General features: G+C 35.5%; 1 protein-coding gene across 8 annotated transcripts in view; it reads right to left on the minus strand.

Moving 5' to 3' along the window:
• The window catches only part of ACSS3 (acyl-CoA synthetase short chain family member 3), a 150981-nt gene that overhangs the window by 49687 nt on the left and 74942 nt on the right, over positions 1 to 26352 (minus strand). For all 8 annotated transcript variants that reach the window (XR_009565610.1, XR_009565611.1, XM_060306825.1 and 5 more), the window contains 2 exons: positions 12788 to 12939; positions 2138 to 2241 (listed from right to left, as the gene is read on the minus strand). Coding sequence is in view for 6 of the 8 variants with exons in the window: in XM_060306825.1 (XP_060162808.1) it covers positions 2138 to 2241; positions 12788 to 12939 (256 nt within the window). In the remaining 2 variants the exon portion in view is untranslated. The remainder of the gene's footprint in view (positions 1 to 2137; positions 2242 to 12787; positions 12940 to 26352) is intronic.

Genomic DNA, 26352 nt, shown 5'->3' on the forward strand with positions numbered 1-26352 from the left:
AAAGATTCTAACTAAATTTTCTGTTAGTAGCAGACACCTGCACCACGTAGGATAAATTTCTTTTATAAAGGACAAAACCACTAACCTAGCTAGCTAGCTACCTACCTACCTGCATACCTATCCCTATGTATGTATTTGTGTACTTTAGTTGGACACAATATCAAATGCTGTAAAATTAAATGTGGGGGATGGAAAGAATCCGTCATTATTAGTAGAAATACACTGTTTTCCACAGTAATGAGCAGCCATTCAAAGCACACTGACATAATGTGTCTACTAATTCCTTCTGAACAATACGTCAAAGAAAAATTGCAAATTCATGTGGAACTCAGTACCCACCAGAGACCTCTTATGCTTGTTTCTCAGGATTCAGTGAGCTTTTTTGTAAGGCTGGATGCACTAACTACATACATCTGCACAGGCTATTATGTGCAACGATATCAATAAGCAAAAGTAAAGAAATCATAATTTTATTTATTAATGTGTTGGTTGCCTTCAACAAGCTTTAGCATAGTCACCTTTAAGGGAGCCAGGGGTGGGGAACAGAACTCTTCTGCAAGCACTTGTGTGAGGTCACTGTGTATTGGAAACAAGTTGTATGTTGACCAGGAAAGGAAAACCACCTTAGAAAACCATCTTAAAGGTGATAAAATATTTTCCTCCTTACGCCCAGAAAAATAATGTTAGAACTTTCTGGATGAATAGGGGATTCATCAAGTCTATAAACACTCTTCCTTGCAGAGGCAATAATTCTTCGCTTGTTTTTTATGTATTTTACGCATAGCACTGCTCTTTCTCCAAATTGAATCTTACCTTTTTTTGTTTCCCGAATAGTTACAAATCTGAATTTAGATAAGAAATTTCTCCCTTAGCAAATCAAATTACAGACAACAGAAACTTTCTTTCTGATTTGCATCTTATTTAAAGAACATGTATTCTGCTCTGATCATTCATTTTATGTTTCATATTATAATGAATATAGAAAACACATTTTCCAAAAGAGCAATATCCAAGAAAATATAAAAGTATAATTTATCAGAATCAAAGAGTTCTAAAATATTAAACACTGAACTTCAGTTTTAGTCTCTCACTTGATCTTCTAGATCTTAAAATTAGACCTAATTTTTGCTAGAATTTTTAAAATCAGACCTAATTTTTGCTAGAAATTTTATTAATTTTTTAATCCAAATTTGATGCCCTGCCCAAAATGCTCAGAAGATGGAAATTCTGAAAATACTAATATACAAGTGTTGATCTAAGTAGTTGAACTGAGTAGGACTGAACTGAAATATACACATAGGAAGTCTGTAAAGGCTCTGATAACTCACAGCTCCTTTCAGTGGGCCAAATGGAAAAGCCAACAAAATCACTACATTCGGTGACAAGGAAAACAGATTCCAGGTAAACTTCTTACTATTACATATGTACACAATCATTCCTCAAAAGAAGCAGCAGAAAGTCTTTTTTTATCTGCACCAAAGTTTTATTCTATCCACTTAATATGACAAGCTGTTTCCCAAGGATCAATTAGTGGGAGGAAAATAGAGAATAAATAAGTAAATAAATAAATTACAGATATAATGATAAGCGTTTTGGTGAAAAATACATTTGTCTGTTGAGTGCTAGGCAGAAGAGATTTGATTTGATTGATCATAAGAAAAGAGCCAGAGAACCACAGGAAATCCTATAAAAGAAACAGTGCTTTAAAGAAGTACTCCTGCAGCAGTGTGCAGGCTTATAGGAAAGCAGGGAGCACAGAGTGATGAGGATCATTTAAATCAGGGTAGATGACAGTGTGGCTGCTGCAGCTAGAGGCAATGGGAGTACTGAAGATGGGATGAATCCAAAGGGAAATCTGAGATTTAGTGACTCACTGGATATATGAAGCAAAGACGATGAGAAGCAAAAGTGGTCTTCAGGGCTTTATACCCGGGGACCAAGAGAATGGTAGCATCAATGTCATTTAAGGAGACTTTTTAACAAAAAGATAATCAAAGAATTGCTTATTTCTATCGAAACCAGAACCACCTGATTTCTGAGTTTGTGCCTGATGGTCATAATTCAGAATTTCCTCCTATCCTTGCAGTGCCTCTGAGCATGTCTGCAATATTTAGGTACGTGTTTGGAAAATGCTCACCAGTTTGCCACCAATGGTCTAGGACAGGTACTCTGAAGACCTTTTTGGACCATTCCAGGGTCTCCACGTCACATCGTTCTCCAGCCACAAATAATGTTTTGAACCTGAATATTAGAGAGAGAGTGAATTCAAATTATTCCTTGAAAATAAACTGAAGCAATTTCATCTACCTTCTTTTAAACATTGTAGAATCCAATCACATTAATTCTGTCCGAGGAAAACACTGTAGAATGGTTGCAGAATGGTTAGAGGCATCATTTGTTTGGACGCGGTATAACTAAATGCATAGCACAGCACTGGAGAGAGATGCTTCAAAAGCAGAATTCACAGCTACAGCTTCTCAGTTCTGAGAAGAGCAACTGAGTTGATCTTTGTAATATATGTCATAGTCACCTAATAATCAAAAATGAAAAACCTTTTTCCTCCTTGACATTATCTCTGCTAATTTTAGCTCCAAATGTGATTGCTGTATTCTACTTAAGTCTATACACAAAAATACACTCTGGAGTAACAGCTAAGGCAACAAATATGCTCATAAATATGATGCACTTGCTCCTTCTCATGAGTTACTTTGGTAAAGATTATTACGATTTCAACACATATTTCCCCTATGCCAAGGACATATTTAAGAAAGATTAGTGATTTAAAAAGAAATGCCATTGTGGCCTTCTAGGTTAAAAAGCCTCCTATCAAAAGGAATGTATGATTACTAAGAGACGAAGAATCCTTTGCAGGGAACATCATGCCACAGTGTAGAAAGGATGAAATAGGAAAAATAGAATTGAGTTGACACTATTGGTGGTTCATTGAGAGAATGACTATTTTTTTCTTCTATTCTCAATGCCCCCATGGCCTGTCTGTCAAAGAGTCTGTTATACAGAGTGAAGTCAGAAAGAGGAAAACAAATACCATATGCTAACACATACATATGGAATCTAAAGAAAAAATAGGGTCTGAAGAACCTAGGGGCAGGACAGGAATAAAGACGCAGGTGTAGAGAATGGACCTGCTGACACGGGGAGGGGGAAAGGGTAAACTGAGATGAAGTGAGAGACTGGCATGGACATATATACACTATCAAATGTAAAACAGATAGCTAGTGGGAAGCAGCCGCATAGCACAGGGAGATCAGCTCCGTGCTTTGTGTCCACCTAGAGCGGTGAGGGAGGGAGACACAAAAGGGAGGGGATATGGAGATACATGTATACGTATAGCTGATTCACTTCGTTATACAGCAGCAATTAACACAACAATGTAAAGCAATTATACTCCAATAAAGATGTTCAAAACAAAACAAAAAAACAAAGAATGTGTGTATAAGAGTTAATTCATTATCATCAAAATAAAAACCAAAAAAATAAAAAAATAAATAAAAACTAATCAAATAAAAACCTGCCTACCCATCCTGAACAATGTAGTATAGCCACAGAAGATTTTTTACCCTTCCCTTAACTTACATCATTTCATGATGATCTGATGAAGATTCAAATATTCTCACTCTGTGCTCCAACAACATGCATTTCCTGCCTCTGCTACAAACATATATCTCCTTCTATAGTTGTTTGCTTCTTGCCTATTTCTCACAGTGCACAGTGAGCCCCTTAGGATCGTTCATCTTTATGACTTCGATAGCAATCAAAATACCTGGGATTTTTAGGTACTTAAACTTTAAGCAAACTGCATATATATTTGCAATTCAAGCTAAAATTCAGGTAATCAAATATGTATTCATTTATAACTTGCTTGAAATTAAAATTTGGATTATCAATTATGACCTCATCAGACAGAAATGTTACAGCAGGATGAAATAAATAGTAACACATTAAGCTATTAAAAGTAAGTTAAAGTATAAGAAAAACTAGTGTAAAGTTTTAAAGTTTAAAATGATGTCGATAGGGCTTCCCTGGTGGCGCAGTGGTTGAGAGTCCGCCTGCCGATGCAGAGGACACGGGTCCGTGCCCCGGTCTGGGAGGGTCCCACATACCGTGGAGCGGCTGGGCCCGTGAGCCATGGCCGCTGGGCCTGTGCGTCCGGAGGCTGTGCTCCGCAACGGGAGAGGCCACAACAGTGAGAGGCCCACGTACAGCAAAAAAAAAAAAAAAAAAAAAAAAAAAAAAAAAAAATGATGTTGATACATCTATGATTTTAGATGCTATGTAAAAACAAGACAAAATAAAAATATAAACGCCATATTGTTGATAATCTTATGACTGAAAAATATAAACATATTTTAATTGTATCTTATTCAAACTATTAGCTTCCTGATTTTTTTTAAACTTCTGTGATTAAGAATATTATGCATTTCTAGGGTAAATGAGGAACAAGTGATGCCATTTGGAGACGCAGGCCTGGGCCTTGTCATGAAGGAGCTTATAGAGTTTTCTAAGGAATTTGGATTTCTCCATGAAAGTGGTGAGAAGCTAATTAAAGCCAATTAAAGCATACGGTATTTGTTTTTCTCTTTCTGACTTACTTCACTCTGTATGACAGACTCTAGGTCCATCCACCTCACTACAAATAACTCAATTTCATTTCTTTTTATGGCTGAGTATGCTAACACATATATATGGAATCTAAGAAAAAAAAAAGGTCATGAAGAACCTAGGGGTAAGATGGGAATAAAGACACAGACCTACTAGAGAATGGACTGAGGATGTGGGGAGGGGGAAGGGTAAGCTGTGACAAAGTGGCATGGACATACATACACTACCAAATGTAAAATAGATAGCTAGTGGGAAGCAGTCGCATAGCACAGGGAGATCAGCTGGGTGGTTTGTGACCACCTAGAGGGGTAGGATAGGGAGGGTGGGAGGGAGGGAGACGCAAGAGGGAAGAGATATGGGAACACATGTATATGTATAACTGATTCACTTTGTTATAAAGCAGAAACTAACACACCATTGTAAAGTAATTATACTCCAATAAAGATGTTAAAAAAAAAAGCTAATTAAAGATTTTAAGCAGGAGAGTGGCACAGTGAGATTTTTGCCTTAGGGAGACGCCACTGGCAGTAGTGGGGAGGACAGAAGGAAGGTCAGGACAGGAGTCCAGGGGCCCTGGCTTTGGGAGGCTGCTGCCATCACAGAGATGGTGAGACTTGAACCCAGGCAGCCCCCGGGGACCTCCGGGGAAAAAAAGTGGAGGTGGAGACAGGGGATAATCTAGGAGGTCTGAGCAACGGGACTTGTTACCACTGACAGTTCCCGTTTCCTTGAAAAGCCTTTTAGGAATATGTTGTATGTCACTGGAAGAAGAAAAACCAACACATAAATAAGCCAAAAACCCAAACTCTCAAATACCTGACCCTAAATAAAAGTAACATTAAAGAAAACATGATTAGGAGGAAAACACGGCTATCCATGACAAATTGTAGAAGCAAAAAAGACTGAAAATGTCCACTATTGCTTGCTTTTGTGCTGCCTCAAACTGTACTAAACAGATATCTTTAACGACTGATCATTGATACATGCTTCACACTTTATCAATAGATTAACTTTAAAATACCGTATTGCTGTTGTATAATATCACAGGAAATTTGAAGAACAGAAAGAACACACACACCTGTATGTACATATTGGGATTTTTGTTGTATTTTTGCCGTTTATGACTACAAGGGGTTTCAAGCATGGTTTTCTTACTAACCAACAGAGGAGCTATTCTTTGTATTTCATTGAAGGTGTAATCATTTTCTGGAGCATATTGTACCTTTTCCACCTTCTTTCTTTGTAATAGCACATGTATAACAGAATTTATTAGTCCCAAATTTTTCTTTAAGGGCAGAAGTAAATTTCCAATAGTTTGCTGTCTGAAAAAAAAAGAATATTGTGCATTTGGATGATTTGTATTAAAATTTGTAAAATGCTAGGTTTGGCTGATTCTAACAGTACAGGCAAAGAACAACCAAAAGGAAGAGTTTTGTGGATATCAGAGGTCACATTTCCATCATCTGCCAAGCCACAGGTTACTTCAAAGAGCTCTGGACGATCCATAGAGTCATGTGATTAGTTTATATATGAAACTTAATACCTAGAATTTCAAAAATATTTATTAATGAAAATGTAATGCAAAATATTGTCACTTAAAAAATGTTAGCACACCATATAAAATAATATTTGGCTAATCCAGGGATAATTCATACCTGATATTACCAGCATTTTTACAAGTTTTAATTAATTTTTGGGCTTTTTTTCCCTAGCCAAGTAAACTATTAATTTAAATAATTGATTGTAATAATGAAAAACCATGCATAGCACTGATTCCTTATTTCATGATAAATTTCAGCATTATATATCTTTAAACGTAGTATTATTATTGTTTTGCATTACATTTCTATTGCCTTTCTTCTTATCTTTTAATTACATTAGTATCATCATGATAGCAATCTTCATAATGGCGCTAATAAGCAAAATAGAAAGGTGTGATATTCAATAAAGAATAGTAAAAGTGGTGTCTGCCTTCTCTGCAAGTCAGAAAAAATCCCTCCATTTCCATTAAAATCACTTTACTATTTACCAAAAGCAGAGGAAAATTCTGGGGCTCATTGGTAATTTAGAAAAACATCAAATAGTATAGATGATCCCCTTTCCCTAAATACACTAGAAACTATCACTCTACTTTTGTATTAAAGTTCCTAAAACTGCCCCAAAGTTATTATTTTTCTCAATTACAGACTTCAAATTGTATAATATTAATGAGTATAAACACATTATAAACAAAGATAAAATTCAGGAATAAGACATGACTGACAATTTAAAATCTTCTAATAAATATTTAATCCAATATTACTTAACACCTAATTCCTCACAACAAACAAAACCATGATATGTAATTTTATATTTTTATAACCAAATGATTACTTAAAAACTCTTAGTATAAATCTATAATTGAAAGATAAATTATAAAATAGTTTAAAGATAAACTCATGCCTAAGAGCAAGAGTTATATTCTTATTTTGTAAAGAACATTTGGTCCTTTAGACTTGCAAAAAAGGAACTGAAACATTTTTCAACAGTGAAATTTCTCATTAATGACCTTGCCATTATTTTATTAATATTACAAACAGATAAATGCTCCATATTAAAAAATTCAAAAATATATTTTTGTTTACGAATTCATTTCATAAAAGTGAATGGGGAGCTAGTGTTTAATGCGGACAGAGTTTCAGTTTAGAAGGTGAAATATTTGGGAGATGGATGATGGTGAGAGTTGCACAACAGTGTGAATGTACTTAGTGTCACTGAACTGTACAGTTAAATATGGTTTAAATAGTATGTTTTAGATTATGTGACTTTTACCACAATTAAAAAAAATTGTTTTAAGTGAAAATTTGCCATTTTTCACAGTAATTTGGATTCTCCGGAGAGTAAATTTACCCATATTAATTATGTATGTCCTGTCTCTGCACTGTACAATATGGTAGCTTCCAGCCACCTCTGGCTATTTAAAATTTAAATTAGTTAAAATTGAAAAAAATTAAAAATATAAATTTCTTCATAGTATTAACCTTTTGTCAAGAGTTCAGTAGTGACATGTGGTTGGTACCTACTATATTGTAGACATCAGTTTTATTGGATAATGCTTCCCTAGATTGTTATATACTAATTCAATATATGGGAGATGCTCTGATAATGGTAACACATGGAAAGATGAATCTACTTCCAGATGAATAATACTAAAAGGATAAACAAAATGATAATATACAATACCCAGAGTAGAAAAAAGGGGGAGAGAGATTAATGTGAATGAGACCTATACCTCTTTCCTCAATTCTATATAAAATTGAGTATAATTCAAGACTCAAATTAAGTTGAAAATTAAGCAAAAAGGGAAACAGAAAAATGGTTATGTTGTTAAATTAATTTTATTCCAAAATACACAGGAAGCTGCATAGTAATGGATAAAAAGCCAAAGATAGATTATGGTGAAGAATTCTGAGGTAATAAAGTTAGGGCAGAAGAAAACTAAAATGAATATTTCTTTCAAGGTCCATAAACTACCAAACAAGAGAATATTACTCTTCACTTGTGCCAACAGAAGTTAAATAAAAATAGATTATTTCAGTGATGTCTCATCAACTCTAGTTCACACAACAGAACATCATTATTTTTTTCCATCAGCGTCCCTGTGGTTATTTCCATCTTTCCTTCATTCTGTTTTCTTCTATTACTCTCCACTAGAAAATTCAAATTACCTTTTGAAAAAACTCTCCACCGTTTTGTTACAGTTATTTATTGCATTTATTTTGGCTTCTGTTTAAACATAATATCCAATTATAATTAGTACAGTAACAACTATATAAATTCAACAACATATTTCATCAGTTTTTGCTGCTGCTTTTTCATATCCCATACCATTTCCCTGTGTGCATTTTTCCTGTCAAGAAAGTCTCTGGGTTTTAAGTTCTCTTAGCTTTGTCCATATGCACATTTTTCTATTTTGCCCTCAGTCTTCAATAAAAGTTTTTTGTTTAACAATTCTCCCTCAGAACTTTGCAGATCTTTCACTATTGTCATCTAGCATCTATTGGCATCAGTTTGGATTTTCCTCTTTGGTGCTCTGTTGATTCCTCTGGTAGTTTTTTGGATTTTATCTATAGCCTCAGTTCACGTTTTGCAATTTTCAAATGACCTGTCCAATGAGAATTTACTTATATTTAACCTTCTTAGTACTTGGATGGCACTTTCCAACTAGGATCCACATCTTTCTTCAATTCAGTAACATATTCAATTATTGGCTCTTCAACTTTCATTTTTTTTAACGATTCTTCCATTTTCTTCTGAAATTCTTACTAGATACATTTGTAGTTTCCTATTCTTCCCTCCAAGTCTCTTTAACAGTTCTTTCAGATTTATTACTTTGTCTCTCTGTTTTACATGCTGGGTAGTTTCCTCAATAATATCCTGTAATTTTTAACAGTCTTTCCTTGTGCCCATATATTTGTTTCATTTATTTAGTTTACACTATCCATTGTACTTTTCAATTTTTTCATACCCAAGTTTAATAATTTTACATAAGAGTTAGTAGTTTATGACTCTCATTATCCTTAACATACTTATTTTCACGTTTGATTTGGCTATATTACAAAAATAATCTCAATTGGAATGAATCCATGTTCTGTTGATTTTATTAGCATTAGAGTTCTTTGTGTGTTTGGAATTTTATTTCCCAAACTCTTTCAAAATAGAAGTTCTTTGTCTTTGTTTTTTTCTCCTTCTCTCTCTCCTACGCTCACCTTCTCTGTTCAATAGGTTTGTGAGTGATATAACTATCCTCTAGAGGTCCAATGCCATAATGATGATTCAGAATTATTAATCCACAGTGATACTCAGGATATCACAGATCCTATTCTAGGATGACAGATGGGCAGTTTGGTTCAGTCTCTGGTTGCTTTGTCTCAATCAGATCCCTAGACCAAAGCTTGCTATATGTCATAGTCCCAGAAAACAACTGACAGTCATTATTATCAGCCTCCTTTCCTGAGTGGGGAGGAACACCCCAGCCCATCCTCAATCACTGAGCAAGCTCTGACTCCATGACCTAAGCAGGGTAATACTGAGTCCCTTTACTCTGCCAATGCATGCTTGTACACCTAGCAAGCCTCTGGCGTCAGCCACCCTTACCACTGTGCAAACCTAATCCATTTCCAGTCCACAGAAAAGTTTATTTTTCAGCTCAGCTCTGATGCTCTGCTTCTTATCTCTCATTGCTGTGTAATGGGGAAAGAAAGGCTGCATCAAAGTACAAGGTACTGTTATCTTGAGTGGAAATCCCAGCACAGAATTTTTTCTAACTTTACTAAAATTGAACTAGAAGATCGTGGGAAAATAAATCACTATGATGTGACAAAAAAGAGCAGTGAATTAGAAAGCAGAAGATGATAATAACTGCTAAGGCAGTCTATGTTATGAACAGTTCCAAGTGCTTTGCATGGATTATGTACCTTTTATTTTCATTATATTCTTGTACTATTACTGCTCTTATAGTCCACAAAAAGAAAGAAAGAAAGAAAAGAACAGAGAGGCTATATAACTTTCTCAAGGTCACACAGCCAGTAAATGGTAGGTTTTGAACCCAGGGAGTCTAACTCCAGAGTCAGAATCTAAATTACCATACCATACTGCCTAGTCCCAGCTTTGCCCCAGAGTAGCTTTGTAATCCTGGGAATGTTATTTCACCTCTTTGTACCAAAGTTTTCTCTACTGTGAAATGAAATCATTACACTAGATGATTTCTCATCTATTTTTCCAAACTCTAGTTGTTTGATAAAATGAACTTACAGTTCTGGTTAGTTACCTATTTCAGAGTACCCTCTTAAATTGGGGGGAACATCTTTAAATTTATTTTAAAACAGTCTTTAATGAGCTATGTAACATTTTAAAAAGAAAACTTCATCACTTAAAATGTTCTATAGAAGGAGAGATAAGCAAACTGCAAATCAATCATGAGCCTGCAATTACAATATCAAGAGAACATCCATTCAGTAAGTTAGTATGAAATGTCTTGAACGTAAATATAAACTTAAAAGTATAGCTGTATGAGAAGACTTGGGTTCTCTAACTTGGGTTCTCTCTTGTCTCTAACCCAAACAACTTTTCTTGGACCTTGGTTGCCTAGTGAGATAGTTGGATTTTGGAGGTCCCTTCTGTTTCTAACATTCTCTTTAGTCCACAAGTGAGAATCTATCAAAGTAGATCAGTGAAGGTATTATTTGTACAGACTACAAATATATGAAAAGGAAAAGCTACACTTATGCCATGAATGACAAGAATCCCTGGGTCAAGTTAGTCTCCTAATTTACCTTTCATAGGAAGAGTATGTCCATGGAATTTAGTTAGGAGTGTGGGCTCTAGTCAGATCGCCCGAGTTACTTTCTTTCTAAAGAGTTACTTAAACTCTCTGGCCCTAACTTCACCCATCTGTAAAATGAGAATAATCACAATTCCTATTTATTGTTATAACCAAATGAGATAACAAACTTTAACTGCTATGCCTAGCACATAGTAGGTGATCAGCAAGTGTTTGCATTTATTAACAGTAGTCATTTGAATAATTGAGGCTGTTTATAGAGTCTGCATTCCTAAATATCTATTAAAAACATAGGTTCACATCATCATGAAAAACTTAGATGCCTAAAGACAAAGGGGCATGATTGGGGGAACTTATTGCAATTTCTCTTACCCTAAAATCTCATACTCCATGTCTATACCTATTAGTTTGAAAGAGTGATGTTTTAATAGGTATTCAAAAAAACAAAGGTATTCATTCGGTATTGTTTGATGCTTTATATTTCAGGCAAATTAGAAATGGTTCTTGCCTTTACAGTAAAGGTTATCATCTAAAACCCATGTATAAATGGGAAAAGATGATGCAGCAAACAAGACACCTTAGCTTGCTGCTCACACATCTACACGCCCTGTAATCAGAATGCATTTGTCAGAAAAGAGACACTGCAAGAACAACAGTCACTGTTTCTTCAAAACCCCTGAATTGTCTTAAGACGTGGAGACGATACATAACCTCAGATGTTTTTACCAAAATCTATGTTTCTATGCTTTTGACTGAAATGGAGAAAACTAAGTTGAAATGTAGTGAATAAAGGAACAAAGAGAGAATGAATAGAAATATAATAGAAGATTCATTTTATGAACACATTGTATGCTCATTTTATGAACACATTGTATGCTCATTTTATGAACACACTGTATGCTCATTTTATGAACATTTTACGTAAATCTGGATCCATTTTTTCATAAAACAAAAAAAAAAAAACAGAGGAAAAATAAACAAAACCACTGACCCTGCCCAAATTGAAATCTTCTTAATTATATCTGCAATTGCTGTATGATACCTGTTTTAACCCCTTCTTGGGCCATAGCAGCATAAAATTCATAACATCTGGCATTTAATTTAAAATATTCAAACTGACTTAATTCAAACCCACTTTTGACTTGAAGAAACTACAAAATACTTTTAGTTCATGATAGCAGTGACCTATTTCAAAAAAGTTCAATAAGATTCGATGTTGGAAACTGCCTTGAAGACACAAATTGCTATAATTATCTTTGAATATACATATCATTAAACTAAAATGAATGGCAATACACCAGCACAAAAATACCTAAACTATTCAGAGCACATTATTACAAAACAATAGAAAAATAATTTCCTTCACTCTTTCAACATAAGTAATTTGGACTATAGTTTCCACGTTTTATCTCTATAAGTGAAATCAAATAATATTTCCCTCTATTTAGACTATTAGTCTATTTTCAAAAGACAGATGTTATATATATATGTGTGTATATATATACATACACATATATGTGTATGTATATATATATACATACTCATTTTAAGTTACACTTAGCATTTTATTTTAAGGAAAATATATAAGCTGAGTAGTTTAAAAAAGAGAACTATTTTGATAAAATTTGAACAGAAATAAACATGATATGGTATTAAAAAATATTCACAGTATAGTTAAATTTCCAACTATTTCAAAGATATGTTTAGAACAGTCATTCTTAACATTCAGAACCTTTGGCTCTTTCCATAGTGGTACTGCAGTGATAGAAAAAATATATAGGATGTTCAGTTATTCATTCTGATTGCAGTTTTTAATGTAATTTGCCCTGTGCATCCCGAGTTCACCTTGTCAGAGAGTACTGCTTCCCCAAGGCTGCCCCAGGGTCCTGTTGACGGATTGCTCTAATGGCAGTTGGCGCTGTAAACAAGGCAGCTACTCCATGCTCCGCGAGCACACGGAAGTAAGCGCCAGCATCTGGTGTTCCCACAGGCTTCCCCTACAAGGAGATGCATTTAAAATGTCACTGGGTAAAATGTCTCATATTTCATTGACTGTTCAGTACCTACACATTTAACACAGCAATATTAACAAAATGGGGTTCTCAACATTGAAGCTATTTATCTTAGTTTTAAAATATTCCCATGTTCTATCATAAATAAAACAAACCAAATGCCCAGGCATCAGAGAGCCCATTTGCTCCAATACTGCATCCTAAAAGCTTTTCAAATTGCACTTTTCCTTTCATAAGTTTTGAAAGATAAAGGACTGGAAATATATATATATATATATATATATATATCACATTCAAATTAATAACATAAAACAGTCTTGTATTTTCCAAGCAATTAAATACATTGTTTTGTCTGGCAGATTATATGAGAAATGTAGTTGCTATGAATTTCTAATATTAAACTTTTTTCATGATAGCTATTAAAAGTGAAAATAGCAATTCTCAAAATATATGAGAAGACAGAAAAATCTGGAATAACAGTGATTTCTGAGCAATGACCTTTTCAATTAAATGTCTCACTCCAAGAAAAGCAATTTCTAAGAATTTTTTAAAAAATCCAATAAGGTATCTCAAAATATGTAGGTTTTCCACAGCCTCAAAATGACATTATGTATGTTCCATTCATAAAAATTTAACAATTTTTATAGACTATACAGTTCAAAATGACACAAAGCATTTTTTAACTGATGTTCCTGCAAAGTGGATAATGAGCATGGCATAAATAAATCAGTAATTCTGCAAAAACGCAAAGTGTCCCATAAAATCTATGTTGGCCCAACCATATCCCCTCGTTCCTCAATACATTCTCATCACTGGTACTTCTCCCTTTGTTTCTAAAGTCAGGTGTCTGGAATGTTAATATATATATATATATAATATATATTTCACAGTCAAATCATTTTGGAAGGGGTTGGGGTAAACAGGTTTCCTATTTTGGACCATTTCTTGAGACTAAAAAGTGTTAAAGTACATCAGGAAATTCTAAGAGATGAGTGACTCTATGTAATATTTCCTAAACTTTGTCCACATCCCCCATCTGAGCATCCCATGGACCTTGTATTCTGGAAAACACACTTGGGAAACACTGAACTATGCTAACAAAAGGAAAGGGGAGGGGAGAAGAGAGGAGAGGAGAGGGGAGGGGAGGGGAGAGGGGAGGGGAGGGGAGAGGGGAGAGGGGAGGGGAGGGGAGAGGGGAGAGGAGGAGAGGGGAGGGGAGGGGGTGGGGAGGGGAGAGGGGAGGGGAGGGGGGAGGGGAGAGGGGAGGGGAGGGGGGAGGGGAGGGGAGAGGGGAGGGGAGGGGAGGGGAGGGGAGGGGAGGGGAGGGGAGAGGGGAGGGGAGAGGGGAGGGGAGAGGGGAGGGCAGGGGCAGGGAGGGGAGAGGGGAGGGGAGAGGGGAGGGCAGGGGCAGGGAGGGGAGAGGGGAGGGTCAGGGGAGAGGGGAGGGGAGGGGAGGGGAGGGAAGAAGGCAGGAAAGAAAAAATTTGCTAGAAGTCAACTCAGAGGTCTCCCCAAATAAAGAATAATAAAGGAGTGGATGACAATATGAGGCCAACCATAGCCATTTAATAATTTTGATTCACTATCCACTTCTAATTGGATCTTTGCTAGAGAACTATTTAGTTTTTACATTTATTTTTTTAATAGTTACCCTTAATATTCTTTAATGTAGTTATATTTTCCTTTTTTTACTACCTCTTTGTTATATTCTGTTGCTTCTTCTCATGCTCTTTTAATACCAAAGAAGATATTTGTTTCAACTAGAAATTCATTTTTATTATCACAACTATCCCAAAACACTTGATTTCAACTTATTTCATTACTATCCCATACAGGTCAACACATTGGCATAGTATAAAAAGCTGCCAGATACAGTATGGCAACTCATGTATATAATTTTTTTTTCATGTATATAATTTAATGCACAAATTTTGAAGCCTTGAGCATACCAGCACTAACTGTATTATTTCTAACTAAGGGAGGTAAACATTTGACTTTTATTTCTTCAAATCTGTCTTAGGCACTGATCACCCTGTGCAGTAGACTGTGTCTTTGGAAACTTGACCTCACCCACGTAAAAATGATTTGTCAACTGACCTTACGCAATTGACTTGCCCTGTCAATGCTGCCATTTTCTTGACTGCTAAATAAGAATAAATCACTTTTCCAATATGATTCCGATAAGCTAAAAGCACTGAGGTAATATTTTAAGATGGTTTGACCTCTACTGAAGAAAGATATTTTATAGCCAAATAGAGTTGAATTCCACTGCAATGCCAGTGTCATGGGACAATGATAATATACTCACTAAAGAATGCTATTAGTGTCATAATGAAAATGCTATACCATAATGACTACCTACATGGAGGACACAATTTGATGTATGTTATAGTGCCTTCAAATTAATTGTATCTAATGATAATTAAACAATAGTTAATTAGAAATAATAGTTAACAACTGTACTATACTTTTTATAGATAATATAAAATTGTTACTGTTGCAATTCTGACCCTGCACCAAATTTCCAGCAATATTACATTTATTGAACATAAAAAATCAAAATAACATGTCATTACAATTAGGATACTAACGGAAGTGATGCATAAAAGCTCACAATGTTTTTTGTAAGTCAGTTGAATTAAGAAAGGTTCAATTGTTTTGTCTTTTATTGTCCATGCCCCAGAAGACCATTTGAGGCAATGAGTGATATTTCCTTATTTTGGAATTACGTTAATATTTATATATTTCATTTTTTATTTTCTTAAAACTTCTATTTGATCTCAAATTTTGATTAAAATATAAGTTATGATACATCAAAGAAATTATTGTTGCCCAAAACAGTCTGCTGATTAACACATACATTAGGCTCTGAATGATATAAACATCTCAGCAAGTATAATACAGCACAGAATAAGATCTTTCATCAGAAATGATTGCTTGCATACAATCATAATACATTAAACAGTGCTAATATATTCATTAATTTAATAAATACTTATTGGTCATCTACTATGGTCTAGACACTTTTCTAAATTCTGGGAATAATTATTTGAACAAGCCAGGTAAGGTCCTGCTCTAAGGGAACTTACACTTTAGTAATTGGGTGTGTGTGTGTGTAGTAATATTATTAAAAATTACATAACAGGTGCTATAAACTATTTTGTGTCTAATAAAGGGAAAGACTACAGTGATAAACGTAGGACCCATATGTTCTCAGCATCTATCACCACTAGCAGCTTCAGAAAACTGAAGCAACGCCAGTAAGCCTCTTTCATTATGAACTCTAAATGCAGATGACGCAATGCCTTATTGATTTGATCGAACACTCTTCTCTCCTGCCCTCCTGCACATCATAGGCTCATGTGCACACACAGACATGCATGCACACATAAGCAATATGACTCCTTTATAATGCTTTTTAAAAGTAACCAGTAACACACTAAGTATGCTGAGCTGCTTGGAAAAAATGACACTGACTCCAGAACTTGCATATTCAGTAAGGGGCAATAGCCCCAAATCTATTCAATTTTAAAATAAGAAGATTCTAAGATTATAGGGATTTTTAACAAACAACATATACACCCAAAGCAGTAATGCAGGTAACTTAACATCTCTTTAAAACTCAATCGATGTCATTACCAGTTGCTTTGATTCCCTGCCTCTAAACTAAAGTCTACAGTGTTGATTGCTGCCCAGAAAACAAAGGCAGAAAGCAATCCCTAAATGGCAAAGCAGAGATTATGAGCTTTCAGCTGTTATAAATCATGACTTTTTAACATCAGAGATCTATAAAATATCAACTGCTTATATTTATGTTGTGGTTTAGCATAGGTACAAAGCACAGAGAACATGACAGTTCTCTTCAGATACCAAATATCGTAAAATTAACCTTCACTTGTAATTGTCTGCCACTTACTGCTTCAATGTGTTAATGTTAATGGACCACAGATGTAAGTTCAGAGTTAGAAAACCAGGTAATGCCTAGACTTCCCACACAAGTTCCAGTGAGGTTAAGTTGTCAACACAGGAAAGTAGTGAAATACAACTTAAAACAAAGGTATATGTAAACATCAGAATTAAATTTTTGAGTAAAAAAAAATTGGCTTTATTATTAATCCTATGATTTCAGTTTATTCAAGGCTTGGGGGTCAACGGTACTTGTGATTTCTCAGATTTTGACATAAAATTTTTGAGTCAACTACAGTTTTTGCCTCTTTTTGTGGCAGGATTTGAAATATATTTGGTCTCTTTTTGAACACTACTTCTGAGAATGTCATGGAAGGCACGCTTTTACTAGAGTTCTAAGGTGAAGACAGCAAAAATCCCTTATGGACTAGTTCTGAATTTCATTTCAGCATAAGGTGCAGCAGTGTCAGTTTATTTATTTAGGAAGAGTGATGAAATTGACAATAGCATTTGTTGAATTCCTACTACATGCCTGGTATCAAGGGATGCAAGTTTGGACATGCAACATCTAAACCTGAGACTTGTTAAAACATAAGCAATTTTCCAGGGTATATTATTTAGTGAAAAAAGTAAAATGTAGAATAGTGTGCATACCATTTGTACAGTGCTGTTTGTATACAAAAAGAAAAGACACTGCTTATATATGAATGAACTATTGTAAACAAGAGATTGATTGCTTCCAAGTGAGAGAAATTGGACAGCTGGGAACAGAGGGCAATGAGATTTGCACTCTTTACCCTTTTGTGAGTTTTGAAATATGCACCAAGTGCGTGCATAACCTTTTGTAAAGATGGGCTTTTTCTTTCCTGAAGTTCCTCTCTTGATAACTCACATTATCTTGTGCCAATTTTGAAAATATTACTGTTGCTTTAAAGCCAGATGGGATAATTGCCCTATGCCTTAAGACCCTCAGCCCTAAGAGTCTATGTTACTATAGCAGACTCCTTTTTGTTCGTTTGTATTGTTTTTTGTTGGTTTTTTTGTTTGTTTGTTTTGTTTTGTTTTGTTTTGTGAAAAGGAAAGTTTGCTTTATTTTGGCTGCTGGCAACCACGGGGGAGGGGGAAGGGCAGACTCCTATCCAAAGGCCAACTACCCCCTACTGACAACCAGTGGTAAAGAGCTTCTATAAGGAGTTTGTTTTTTTTTTTTAAGTAGATCTTTATTGGAGTATAATTGCCTCGCAATGCTGTGTTAGTTTCCAGTAAAAACTTACCTATAAATACAAATTAATAACTAAAAATTTATATTGACTAACTCATTATTTACTAGAGATTTCCCATCATTCCATGGGCCTCACCTATGAGAATATACTTTTATCTTGCTTTCTTTCATCGTATCCATACCACCATCTAATTTTACTCTAAACCAGTGATTGTCAACCCTAAATGTACATTAGAACTTCTTGGAATGCTTTTAAAAGGTACCAGTGCCTGGTCCCCACTCCCTGAGATTATGATCTAATATGCCCTGAGATGGGGCTGGACAGTGTTATGTTTTATGTGTTCACAAAATAATTATAATCCACAGCCAGGATTAAGAACCAACGCCTAGTCCTTAGATATTAAGCATTACCCAAGGCTAGGCTATCTTCCAATATCCACCTGCCTGGTTACCCTACTGGATGAGCCTAGAATTTAACACTAACCTTTGCTGCTTTTTTCCATATGTTATTAATAAATAAGCCAATCAAAGTATTGGTAGAAGAATATACTGATAACTGAAATCTGATAATAGGAAGCCATCTACTGAGAAAATAATTGGAGAGAAATGCCTCATTGCTCCAAATTCTTTATGCCTTGATGTATAAACCAGACTCCAGACTGGAGATATATATATATGATTTGTAAGACTTAGCATGCTGAGTACAAATGCCTTATCTCCAAAGGTGGAATGATTAACCCCAGCTGCTCTTTCGTGCTTTCCAGAGACCTTTGAAAATTAAGTCTTAGTTTGGGATTTTACTTTGGTTGTATCACTGCTTGAGATCAATATATCTTTATCTTTTAAATGAGGGGTTTCTCACCTGAATTTCAGGGGGTTCATAAATATTCTTTTTTTTTTTTTTAATGTGTATATGTTCATTTTCCTAGGGAGGGAAGTCAACTGCTTTTATCAGATTCTGAAATCCCTTTCATAACCAAAAGGTTTCTACATATATCCCTAGGTTTCTAGGCAAAATCTCTTCAAAGATTTTGTTTTGCTCTGAGAAACAGCTTGGATGAAGCGAGAGGGCAGATGAACAGGTAGATATCATAACATTTGTTCACTTTCTTCTCTACAGGGTAAATAAGTTTCCCTAGTCCTACCCTTTTAATCCACTTTTATCAAAGGGCTACGAATAGTCTCAAAAACCAAACTTAGTCGTCTACCTGAGGTCCACCTGTCTTCTTTTCCCTCCTATTATTTTGATTATAAAAATTTGCCATTTGTGTAAGTCAAAACCAGTCGAATATCAGCAATTTCACCTGGTTCAAATTAATGCTTTCTATAAACTTGTTATTTATTTATTTTTTTTGCGATACGTGGGCCTCTCACTGTTGTGGCCCCTCCCGTTGCGGAGCACAGGCTCCGGACGCGCAGGCTCAGCGGCCATGGCTCACGGGCCCAGCCGCTCCGCGGCATGTGGGATCTTCCCAGGCCGGGGCACGTACCCGTGTCCCCTGCATCGGCAGGTGGACTCTCAACCACTGCGCCACCAGGGAAGCCCCTAAACTTGTTATTTTGACAATCCCTCTTTACTATCTCCTGTGGTAGATACCACAGGGATGCAATTCCTCAGGCTTGAGTCCTTGCCTTTCTTCAGTTAAGAAGGACATGCTCTAGCTTCCAGCCTGAAAAAGTAAGACTTCTCCATGACTATATTAAGGATGTGTATGTTTATCTGTAACTCCGTCTAGATCTATCCCTTTTGTACAAACCTTCACCTGTAAGATGAATAAGGTCTGAGAATCTAATGTATAACATAGTAACTACAGTTGATAACACTGTATTATATAATTGAAATTTGCTAAGAGAGTAGACCTTAAACATTCTCAACAGAAAAAAAAATTAATATGGGAGGTGATGGATGTTTTAATTAAGTAGATGGGAGGAATCCTTTCATAATGTGCACATATATCAACTATCCTACAATTTTACTTGTCAATTACACCTCAGTAGAGTTGAAAAAATCAAAATAGATCTATTGCTTTTGGTTTGGTTCTTCCCCTGCCTTCTCCCATCTCTAGAGTTGACCATACTGGGCCTTGTGGAGATCCTACCCCCAATGAATAAACCACTGCTTCCACCTTGGTCATAAAAATACTAAAAAGATGCTTACCCCCAAAAGTATTAATGGCAAGTAAATGAAGCAGAGCAATGGAACTGGTAATTCTGCAGACCCAGTGCTGAGCTAATTAGGGACTCTGACATATTTACCGTTCTCAGCAGTCAGAGAGCATTTATCACTAGGATAGCTGGTAGTTCAAGGCTTCTAGCAGGACTGCTTTCACCTCTGAATTCCTCCAGGCTGATGAGCAATCACTCTGCTATCCTGTACTAGAGGTACAAATTCAGGTTTTCTTTACTCACAGTGAGTAGTGAGAGACTTTGCTGTAAGCAGAGAAATTAGATGGCTTCTTGCATTATCACCCTAACAGATTTCTGCCCAGAAAGTAAAGTGTGGCTATTCCGTATGTATACTGCTATTCAACCTGAGGCTGTACAAAGCCTGACTCCTCCGTACATCCAATAATTTACCAGTACAACCTTCAACATGCTCCTATTTCCCCACGTTAAAAAAAAAAAATGAACACACAAATTTTCTCACGAAACTGCTCTGATCAGGGTGACTAACCATATCCAAATTGCCAAAGCTCTCTTCAATATTTGTCCTACCAGACCTCTCTCTGTAGCACTTGGCACTGCTGATCCCCCATCTTCTGGAAAACCTCCCCTCCACTGGTCTTCAGGACACTTTTCTGATTCTTCCATCACCTCTCCAATTTCTCACTCTTAAGTTATATTGCTTTCTTTTCTCAGTCTTCACCTCTCTGCATATCTTGATCATCTTAGGGACTTAAATTATTAACTCTTCTACATCTCTAATTCAGAAAGTTCTTCTGAGTTTCAAACCTGACTTCCCAATATCATACAAATGTCTGCACAGCCCCTTTAAACTCTACATTGCCAAAACTCCTCCACAAGAACTGTTGCTCCCACACTATCGTACTTCAGTTGATAACTGCCATTAATCAGTTGTCCTAGCTGAAGACATCAAAACTATTCTCAACTTCCTTTTTTACCTCTGTCTTACAATATCCACTTGACACTCTAACATCCTGCCTTTGCCTTAATGTTCAGATCACTGACACCCTGGCTCTGGCCATCTAGTTTGCAATACTCAAGTTTCCCAATTGTTCATCTTAAGATTATGACTAGAGAACACTGCCTTTGGAGCCAGAAAACCTTGTTTCAAATCCCAGCTCCATCACTCTTGTGCCACTGATAAAGTTATTCAATGTCTCTGATACTCAGTTTCTACAGCTGTAAATCAGGATGCAAAAAATTTACCCCATGGTTTGGAGACAGAATTAATTAAAACCATGTAAACTTCTTAGAGGAGTTCCTATCATCCAACACTCAATCCATAGTAGCTATTATTATTACTTGTACTGTCTCATCCACAAAGCTTTTCCTGTCTACTCTAGTCCTAAACTTCTCTTAAGGGACTAGTAGACAGATTTTTGAGCCAAGGTGGAATCCAAACACTGCCATTTACAAGCTATGTGACCTAAGGCAACTTATTTAATTTTTTTGAGCCTTATTTAGTTCCATCATCAGAAAATTGTATCAAAACAGGTTCAAGAATTTATTGTAGCGTATTAATGGTTCAATGTAATAGTTTCTGGAAATTTTTTCACATCTTCTATACACTGTAAGAAATTTCTTAGGTAGTGTCTCTTCAATTGGTTTGCTTTCTGTCCTTTAATCTTAATTATTTGACTATATTGTCAGTGCTTTCAGTGCAAGGAGTGTATCTGATACACTCTGCTTCCCTATCAACCCTAGCAAAATGTAGAGCTCACAATAGGCACCAATAAATATTGTTGATGGAGCTATGACAATAGCTGCACTTGCTTGTTCTCACGTAAAACACAGGCACACACAGAGAAAAATACACTCAGAAATAAAAATCTTTGAACAACTAGTCATGTGAGAAACCTAAAAGATGCTGGCATCAGCTTTACAATCTTTTCCAATTGAGATGATGAAATTATATAGCTGGGATCAAAGTAATAACTGAGTCATCATTTTTCTCATTCTTTACATACATAAAAGCTCATTGCCATTATACTAGATTTAAAGGAAATAAATAATTTTCTATTATATGAGAAATAAGGGAAAAGTCTCTGATGTGTGCCTATTGAGTGTACTAGTTAGCAACAGTTGTGGCTACTAGTATTAAAGAAGTAACATACTCTATGCTGGAAAGAAGCAAATCTCTGTCCTTGAAAAGGGGATCATCAATAAAGAAAACACGTTAATATAGGTGGAAGTACAAATTTCTTGCAAAGAGAAGATAACTCTATATATGCAAGTGACAGTTACATTGTTGAAAAGAAGCCTGGGAGGGGCTAAGAATTCAGAACATCCATGTGTGGAAAAATACATCATAGGATGTCTTCATGGAGGTTACAGATCCAGTGCAGCACAGAGCAGACAACATAACATTGAAGAAACACTGGGGATGATTTAACAAGAGTGTTCAATACAAAAATAATTTGAAAGTAGTTCAAAGAATTATCCTCAATATTCTCAAACACGAGACTTTCATACTGGAAAATGGCTTAACATTTTGATCCATGTATATACAGTGATAATAATGTCTCACATTTTACACAAATTTATATTGTACATACCGTCATATTTTGTATACATTTTATACATACAAATACATACAATCATATTTCTTTGGAGCTTTCAAACTAATTTCACATAGTCTTATTTGATTTTTATACAAATAAAGGAAAGTAAAGAGCTCATTTCTACACTAATCATTCTATAAAGAAAGAAAAAACTAGGGGTATCTAAACTCTTCCATCCTCCTATGAATTCAGGAAAAGAACATTCAGTAAGAGATTATCAAGTTGAATACTCTGAAGTTTTCAAAGACATATAGGCAGTTTAAAAGCCAGTAATGATAAAGCCCATCAAAAATAGAAGTGAAGGGTTATAAATGTTCGGATAATAACGAACCATGAAATGTGTTATATTATTTGCAGATTAAAGACTTCCAGGCCACTCTCATTTCACTCACAAGTTCTACTCTGAAAGGACAGATCCTTGAGGGGAGAGACCCCTGGGTTATTTTCCACAACTGCTGCTCATTCTTCAAAGTTGGTAGGACCAGGATCAACACATCTCTGTGTGCTGATTCCTTTGCCTGGTGCTTAGAAGGGAACTAATGGGCTCCAAAGGGAGTAGCCTCTAGTGTTCTGATGGTCGCTTCACAGTTGTGAGGGCAAACACAGTTTGAAAGAAGAAATGTGAGTACCTGAAAATTCAAGCATTACAATGGCCGGATTCCATGGGAATGAATGGTTAGTGTTTATATTATAGAATTTTATTCTGGGAAAGAAAAAATTCATAGTTTTGAATAATAATAGTAGCTTATAATATCTAATATTTATTGTACAATTATATCCTGGTAACTCTCCTAAGGGATTTCAATGGATTAATCAATGTAATGCCATGTAAGAAAGGTACTATTAATAGTGATATTTATTTATTTATTTATTTATTTATTTATTTATTTATTTATTTTTTGCGGTACGTGGGCCTCTCACTGTTGTGGCCTCTCCTGTTGCGGAGCACAGGCTCCGGACGCGCAGGCTCAGCGGCCATGGCTCACGGGCCCAGCCGCTCCGCGGCATGTGGGATCTTCCCGGACCGGGACACGAACCCGTGTCCCCTGCATTGGCAGGCGGACTCTCTACCACTGCGCCACCAGGGAAGCCCAATAGTGATATTTATAGATGAGAAAACTGAGGCTAGGAACAGTTAAGTAACTTGTCTGAGGTCAAATAATTAATATGTAGAAGTTTCAGGAATCATGCTATGGAAGTCTGAACTTCCATGCTTCCTCTCGAACATTAAAAATTTTCATTATTTTAGAATGAAACCTTTCTTCAGTAAATGCGTTTGGAAGGTGAGCATCACTCACTATGAAAAGAAATTGGAATTAATTCCAGAGTTAAAAAATTAAAATGTTATCAAACAATATATTTATACTAGGGAAAAAAAGAACAACCAACTGACTTGGAGAAGATTCACAGAAGTGCAGAGCTGGGAGAATACGTGTCAATTCTCCAGCTTTAATGATGAAGAATTACCAAAGAGGGTGAATTCATTTGTCCAGGGTCATATAGGTAGATGAAGGCAGACCAAGATAAATAACATGGATATTCATATTTCCAGTCCTGTGACCATGCTACTACAACACAACTCAGAATCTTAAATCCTCTACTTCTTCTAACTAATGTATTGCCTGAGAAGGCAGAATGTAGTACGTATCTTCAAAGATAACTGTTGAATTATTAACAGACAACCATCTGCCCTGGTTAATCTAGTGAGGATACTAAAGAGTTTATTGAAATGGCTTGCTGCTATGAAATAGACAATTTGTGAAATGCAAACAAATATAAAATGAAAGCAAGCTTTCATTCCTTGATTCCAAAGAGACTGTTATTACATAAAAATGACAATTGCCACATCAAGGTCAATTATACCAACTGGTTTATAATTTAATGCCAAGATAGATTTATGGTGACTAATAACTAATAATCCACTCTAGGTAATAACTTATCCAAATTGATTTCTTCTTCTTTTTTATTTAAAGTACAATCTATTTTATTTTGTGTTATTTTTATATACAAGCAGTTTACTCTCATTTTTCTCCATTTACACCTTTGTTGAGGTGTAATTAACAAAATTTATATGTATTTAAGGTGTATAACTTGATATTTTGATACATGTATACATCAACAAATAATCACCACAAACTAATTAATATATTCATCACCTCACATAGTTACCATTTTCTTTTTTCTTTCTTTTCTTTGTGTGTGTGGTAAGAACACTTATGATCTACCCTCTTAGCAAATTTCAAGTATGCAAAACTGTGTTGTTAACTATAGTCACATTGCTGTACATTAGATCTCCAGAACTTAATCATCATGAATAACTAAAACTTTGTATCCCTTGCCCAACATCTTTCTACCCAATAGCAGAAAAATATACGTTCTTCCCAAGTACATACAAAACATTCTCTAGGATAGATCATATGTTAGGTCACAAAACAGCCTTTACAAATTTAAGAAAACAGAAATCATTCCAAGTATCTTTTCTGACCACAGTGGAATGAAACTAGAAATCAAAAACAGTAAGAAAATAGTAAAATTCACAAATACATGGAAAATAAACAACACACTCTTGAACTACCACTGGGTCCATAAGGAAGTCAAAAGAGAGTTTTAAAAGTATCTTGAGATAAAAAGAAATACATACAAAAAGAAATACACAACATACCAAACTCGTGGGATACAACAAAAGCAATACTAAGAGGTAAATTTATAGTGATAAACGCTGTCAATAAAAAAAAGAAAGGTTTCAGATAAAATAACTTTATACCTCAAGGAGCTAGAAAAAGAATAATAATTAAGCCTAAAGTTAGCAGAAGGAAGGAAATAGTAAAGACTAGAGCAGAAATAAATCAGAGAATGGAAAAACAATAGAAAAAACTAAAATTACAAGTTGATCTTTTTTAGAAGATAAAATTGACAAACCCTTAGCTAGACTAACTAGGAAAAAAAGAGAAAAGACCCAAATAAATAAAATCAGAAATGAAAGAGGAGACAATATAACGGATGCCTCAGATATTAAAAGAATCGTAAGGGACTACTATGAGATGTTTGTCAGCTAAGCTGGTTTCTTGTTCAGCCACCACTACCATGTGGAAAGCCTGAGTTCCATTGTACTAGGCAATTGAAATGTGTGTACAAGATACATATTTGCCCATTAACACCCAAGCAAAGATAAGGAGAAAGACAGGACCAAGGAGAATTTGCTTGCCCTTGAGAAGATGGGTTGGGTTTTGATTTAGCAGATGCCAGGCCTTTTGAAAAAGGGGGCAAATAGGAAATAGAAGAGAGAGGCCAGAAAACATATGAGTATAAACACCATTTACAAACACACACACACACACACACACACACATACACACAGCAGGTTGCTAAATTTGTTTATATATGAAAGTTTCTATATTAGAGTACTGTTTGTTACATTCTTCCTCTTTGACAAAACCTCTGTACCAAGTACGTCCTCGTCCATATGTTGCTGGGGATAGGTCTGTTTCAATCAGCATGCATTAATAAAATAAATTTATAGAAAGG

Source organism: Globicephala melas, chromosome 10, assembly GCF_963455315.2.
Source record: "Globicephala melas chromosome 10, mGloMel1.2, whole genome shotgun sequence".
NCBI lineage: Eukaryota > Metazoa > Chordata > Mammalia > Artiodactyla > Delphinidae > Globicephala > Globicephala melas.